At 37.7% G+C, this 6,959-nt stretch overlaps 1 gene segment (V, D, J or C); it reads left to right on the forward strand.

The window, feature by feature from the left end:
* Positions 1-2,778: 2,778 nt before the first annotated feature.
* Positions 2,779-4,330, forward strand: LOC146552055 (T cell receptor alpha variable 36/delta variable 7-like). The segment is given in 3 exon segments: positions 2,779-2,852; positions 2,960-3,177; positions 4,220-4,330. Coding segments are annotated over 3 exon segments (294 nt in total).
* The last annotated feature ends 2,629 nt before the right edge of the window (positions 4,331-6,959 follow it).

Genomic DNA, 6,959 nt, shown 5'->3' on the forward strand with positions numbered 1-6,959 from the left:
TAAAGACTGCACAGCCTAAGTAATGACAATTTATGGTTGTTATAGTCAGTCAAATAGGATTTAAATCAGTTTTTCAATCTGTAAACAAGAATGTTGTTCTATTCCAGTACACAGAAATCTTCAGGGAAACATCAGTTGAAGAGAAAACTCCTCCCAGCAACTGTAAAGCGATGACGTATCATCATCACATCCTTTCCTTCTTAAACCTCAATTATGTCAGCTGGGCTGTTAATTCTTAGTATAAACACTTGGTGTGATCTAATTCTAGTCATTTAAATCCACTAAACTCTGTTATCAAGCTTCTAAATGCTTAGAAAGTCTAAAAGCTTTATGTTGTTAAAGATAAAATGATCTGCTTTCTAATTTTCTGCTGCCTACCAGGTAAAAATTTTAAAAGATGTCAATTTCTTTAAAGCCTGGAAATAACAGATTTTTGTATTTGTTTTAATTTATCGGCTATCAAAAGCTTCTCTTTTCTTTTTTGATCTAGGGGTTTTTCTCGGGCTTGAGGTCCGTCAGTCTTCTTCTGATATCATCGCGAATGTTAGTTCAAAAGTGCAGATTTTCTGCATCCATGATAAAACTGACTACTATGTGATGCTCTGGTACCAGCGTCCACCCGGGGAAACAGCCATGAAACTCATCGGGTATTTGTACCACAAACAAGTCACAATGGAAGATCAGTACAAAAGCAATTTCATTATTTCTGGAGATTTGACTGGGAGTACAGCAAAGAACAGCTCTCTGATAGCCAACGCTGCACAACAAAGGGACAGTGCCGTCTACTACTGCGCAGCAAGCAAAGCACAATGACAGAAATCCTCTGTGAACATTACAAAAACTCCATAATCTGGAACCATCAGTGGTTTGAAACCAGAATGGAAACAAACTGACATCAGACACCTGGTTTTGTACTTTTGGTTTTTAATTGACATATTATTTTGTTGATTTTTTCCAATTACTCATAATAAAAGGTAATTATTTCTAATAAATAAAAATCTTTTAAAGCAGCATACCTTATATGGATGATTAAAATAAGAGCATATATTCTGTATAACCTGCAGGACTGCAATGATACACCATCTAAAAAACTGGTAACATTCCCAAGTTTGAGGTTTGTTTTATATTTACAATGCAGTAAATCTTTGCTCATCAAAACATTTATCATTGGCGGTACTTTTAGAAAATGATAATGAGCATTTTCCATATTTTCTGATATTTAAAATTCAAATTCAAATTCTATTTGTCATATACACAGTCATACACAGTATGATATGTAGTGAAATGCTTGGACAACTGCTCGTGACCTAAAGAAAACAAAAAAGGAAAAGGCTATGAATAAGATAGGAAATAAATATGAAAAATTAAAAAGGGTAAATTTAACTAGGAAGGAATAAAATATAAATTAAGGTTAAAAATGAAACAACTGTACAACACAAATTAGAATGAAGGGTAAATTTAACTGGGAAAGAATAAGATAAAATATATAAATTAAAGTTGAAAATAAAATAACTGTACAACAAAATACACAATATAGAACTATATAAGAATGTATGAAGAAATATAAATATAAATACACAATAACAGCAGCTGTACAAGTATTAACCGGAAATGAAGAATGTAGGGACCAGTGTTGTGCAATCCACATTATGTCTTGTCTATTTAACAAGCTAAACAATAAAAGAATTAAAAACTAAAATATCTTCATCTGCAGCTGAAGCCACTCCCCTTCTGCCTACATCTTACTAGCTTCTTCCTGAAATGGCAATCAGCTCAGTGACATGGTGCTTTCAGCAGAGACTGTTTTAATTTAAACGCTTCAGCACATTCATGACTTTATCGCCACACCTCTACATTATGATTCGATTTCTTTTTTTCTTTTTCCTCACAGGTAACTGCTTCATGGTGACGCGACACACTGCATTCGCTTATTTTAAAATCATTAATTTTTCTATCTCTGCTTACAGCAGGCATCTCTCTGGGGATAGAGGTCCGTCAGTCTCCGTCTGCTGTAATCAAAAAGGTCAATGATGATGTACAGCTAATCTGCACCCATGATAAAAGTGACTACAGAGTGATGCTTTGGTACCAGCGATTACCCGGAGAGACAGCTCTGAAACTTGTTGGATATGGATATACACAGTTCAAAGATGACAGCGCGGAGGAACCGTTTAGAGAAAATTTCAAATTAGAGGGGGATTTGAATTCGAATAAAAAGAACGGCTCACTTTTCATCAACAAACTAAAAGCACCTGAACATACAGCAACGTATTTCTGTGCTGCCAGTCAACCACAGTACATCAAACACCCATCTGCTCTAAACAAAAACCTCTTCCCATGTCTCCTGTTACAGAAGAACCTATTAGTCATCATATTCAGCAGCACTAAGACTCACGGCTATAGGAAGTATTTGTCAAGGAGGCTTTCTGGATAACAAGAAATCTTACAGATTATTCACTAAAAGAAAAAAGGTATTTATAATTTTTCAGTTAATAATTAACTTGAGGGAAGTAATGATGACATCATGAAACACAGTGTCAACATTTTGAGCTGACCGACTTTGAGGAACAGCATTATTTTTATATTCTTAAATTAAGCACCAATAGCAAGGATTTCTGCTCAAAAAACATTTTTTATTTTAAAAACCAGTCCATTTGTCATTGAGTACACCCCCCCCCCCCCCCCCCAAAAAAAAAACCACAAGCTGTTGATGAACAACTCTGATTTCACTACATCACTTCCTGTCTCTCCTTCTGACTCTCAAAGCATTGAAGACACTATTTGTGTGCTGACATCCAACATGAAGCCATCTAGTTTCATCGTTGCCATCCTAATCGTGTTCTGGATTAAAGGTAAAACCGAACTCTTACAAAATCAGTTTATGTGAAGAAAAAAAAGAGAAAAAAAAAGGTAAATATTCATGTCTTTCTCCTTTTCCCCCCCGTCTCTTCTTCTCCAGGAGCTTGTCTCAGCAAAGACAAACAGCTGTCTCAGTCTCCAACTCAACTGTTAGTGGAACCAAACAGACAAGTGAACCTGACCTTCACTCATAACATCACTAATTACGATACCATTCTCTGGTATCAGCGCTCACAAGGCGACACCTCTCTGAAGCTGATTGCCTACGTCTATTTTACAAATCTAAATGTTGAGAAGCCATTTGAAGGCAACTTTCAGGTGAGTGGAGATGGGAGAAAAACAGTTTATCTCCATATCCTGAACCCACGACACCCGGAAGACAGTGGAGAATATTTTGGAGCAGCACGAATACACAGTTATAAAGATGGTGATGCTCTCATACAAAAACCCTCATCCTGATCTGGTAGATAACAGTACCCCAACAGGAAACCACACAGACTTTGTGAAACTGTACCAAGTTAAAATAGTGAAACTGCAAAAAATGCTGGGCTGTTTTCAGACTATAATTTTTGATCCAAACTGCATGTTGCCTTGATAAAATGTACTAAATGCTTCAAGGATGCATTATTTGCAAAACTTTGCTTGCACAGAGTTTATATTTACAGATTACTACTAACACTTCTGACACGCCCACTAAGCATTGCAAAGAAATAAGTTGTTCAGTCTGGAAGCCATAGCATTGCACGTGTCATTTTCATGCTTAATATATATCTATATCCATACATCTATGCCCAAGCAACAAAATAATTAAGCAGCCACCACCACACACCTGTAGAGCATGTGCAGAAGAACAGAAGTTTCACACTGAGGTTTTCATTACAGATAAAAAGCCCAAAATTAAATTTGTTGCCGTTACCAATTTCCAAAGAAAGTGATGAATTTCACTTTGGAAGAAACCTGGCTTTCAGTTATAAATGCTGCTCTCCATTTTCACCCATAAAGTTCAAATAACGTTTTTCCTTCAGTCTCTTTAAAATGTTTTATGTCTAAACAAAAGACTGAACAGCAGAGAGCAGTGGTGACACATGAACATAGTAAAAAGAAAGCTCCTCCCTCCTCATCACAAATGTACAATAAAAGAAGATGTAGTGTCAGGGTGCTTTCATTGATAGCTTTGTATATCTATATCTAAATCATAGTTATATGAAACGCTACAGCGACAGTGAAGATTAAGCATCGCTATAAGGATTTTAAAATGTTTGTTGTATTGTCTTTGTCTTTGTTTGCAGGTAGGTAGAAAATAAACAGATGTGTGTACTTTCTCATGACAATATCAAACCAGTTTTTCTTTTTGTCCTAGACACTGTGCTGTCAGCACTTGTGATTCAGCAATCACCTTTAAATCTTCTGATAAAACCACAACAGCAAGAAGCCAAGCTCGATTGCTACCATGGAGACAACAGCTATCCCTACATGTTCTGGTACCAGCACAAGTCAGCAGCAGGAGGTCAGCAGACAATGGACCTGATTGGACAGCTTCATTATGAAAACCCAACTCTTGAAAAGACCTTTAAGAGCAAATTTAACATAACAGGCCATTCAAAGGGCAAAGCTCAGCTTGAAATCTCCAATGTTAATCCAGCAGACACAGCACAATACTTCTGTGCTGCGAGTCAGCACGGTGTTTCAACTCCTCTGCCTGCTTTACAAAAAGCTGGTGGCACACAGCATCACAACCACACCTGCATGGAGAAGTGACAGTTCCAGAGTCTACTTTCACACAGTTTCTCTCACTTTGGTCCCTTTATCGCTGATCACATTCTGTTGTCATTTCCTGTATTGCTGGCTCTGTCTATTTCTACCCATTTAATTTCCTATTCTAAAGGAAAAGAGACTCCTGTTTCTTTCTGCAGATCAGGTGAGCACTGTGGTGTTTCACAAATCTCCCCAAGATAGTACAACTGCAAGCATAATGGTGCCTCCCTTGTAATGATGCTCTGGTATCAGCAAAGACAGGAGAATGTGTTTATAACTGCTATGGATGTGAACAGTCCCCAAATCATGAGGGTCAGTTTGAAGAATAAGCCTAACTTTTACATTTGTTGCTTTTTAAAACCAGAGATCAGGCTAAGAGTCAGACATCCAATAAGAATGAAATAGAATGAGGATGATTTTATTTGCAATCCAATTATAATTTTAGAGTAATGTCCCATTCCTATCAAACAGATAGGAATAGGACAGATAGGAATACTCTGGCTGCTGTCCGTGTGTCACAAAACACTTTATGTCTAAATAAAATGACTGAACAGCAGAGAGCAGTGAGAACACATGAAAATGCAAAGATAGCTCCTCCCTCTTCTTAACACACGTGTACAATAAAGAAACATGTAATGTCAGAGTGTCTTCATTGACACCTCTGTATATCTATCTCCAAGTCAGTTACATAGATCATTGCTATTTAAGGATTTTCTCCAGTAAAGTTTTAAAATGTTTGGAATTTTGGTTTTGTCTTTGCTCACAGGTAGGTAGGAAAAAAAAGATATGTGCACTTTCTCATAACAATATTTATCCTTCCTGTGAACCTTCAGTTTGGTTTGGTTTTTTGTCCTCTAGACTGTGCGCTGTCATCACTTGTGATTCAGCAAACACCTTTAAATCTTCTGATAAAACCAGAACAACGACAAGCCCAGATCGAATGCTACCATGGAGAGAGTGACTATCCCTACATGTACTGGTACCAGCACAAGTCAGCAGCAGGAAGCCAGCGAACAATGGACCTGATTGGACGGCTTCAATATGGTGCCCCAACTCTTGAAAAGACCTTTGAGAGCAAATTTAACATAACAGGCCATGCAACGGCCAAAGCTCAGCTTGAAATCGCCAATGTTAATCCAGCAGACACAGCACAATACTTCTGTGCTGCGAGTCGACACAGTGTTTCAACTCCTCTGCCTGCTTTACAAAAAGCTGGTGGCTTACAGCATCAAAGCCACACCTGCATGATTGATAAAGGAGGCGTGACAGTTCTAAAGTCTGCCTTCACACAGTTTCTCTCACTTTGGTCCTTTTATCACTGCTCAGATTAGGATGTCATTTCCTGCATTGTTGGCTCCGTTTATATTTCTACCCATTTAATTTCCTCTTTTAAAGGAAAAGAGACTCCAGGTTCTTTCTGCAGCTCAGGTGAGCACTGTTATGTTTCACAAATGTCCCCAAGATAGTGAATGAAAAAAAGTTTCATCTCCAAATAAACTGCAAGCATAATGATGCATCCCTTGTAATGATGCTCTGGTATCAGCAAAGAAAGGAGAATGTGTTTATAACTGCTATGGATGTGAACAGTCCCCAAAACATGAGGGTCAATTTGAAGAATAAGCCTAACTTTTACATTTGTTGCTTTTTAAAACCAGAGATCAGGCTAAGAGTCAGACAGCCAATAAAAACGAAACAGAATGAGGATGATTTTATTTGCAATCACAATTATAATTCTAGAGTAATGTCCTATTCCTATCAAACAGAAAGAGCTTCTAGCTCTTCAGTGGAACCCCCTCTGACTATTCAGGCAACCTTTTCAGTTAGCCTTGATAAAATGTAGTCTTCTCTAGCATTCTCTTCTGTCACACAACTCTCTGCCTCCTTCACTACATCCATAAATATTCTCTGTGATCTTCTTGCTGCATGATAGCTCCAATATTAAACATCAACATTAAAAATCCCCCAATCACTCAACCTGAGCTATCCCTCTGATGTACTCGTATCTGATTTTGTCCATTCTGGTCACTCCCAATGAAAACCTTAACATTTTCAACTCTGTCACCTCCAGCTCAGCCTCCTGTCTTTGCGTTAGTACTACTCACTCCAAACTATGTTGTAAACCTTCCCTTTTCCTCTCGCTGCTGTCCATGTGTCACACAAGACTTTGTCTAAATAAAACGACTGAACAGCAGAGAGCAGTGACAACACATGAAAATGCTAAGATAGCTCCTCCCTCTTCTTAACACATGTGTACAATAAAGAAACATGTAATGTCAGAGTGTCTTCATTGACACTTCTGTATATCTATCTCCAAGTCAGTTACATAGATCATTGCTATTTAAGGA

This window comes from Mchenga conophoros, linkage group LG19 (assembly GCF_057382185.1).
Source record: "Mchenga conophoros isolate Kocher_MC1m ecotype Shallow Benthic linkage group LG19, M_conophoros_male_GT1.1, whole genome shotgun sequence".
NCBI lineage: Eukaryota > Metazoa > Chordata > Actinopteri > Cichliformes > Cichlidae > Mchenga > Mchenga conophoros.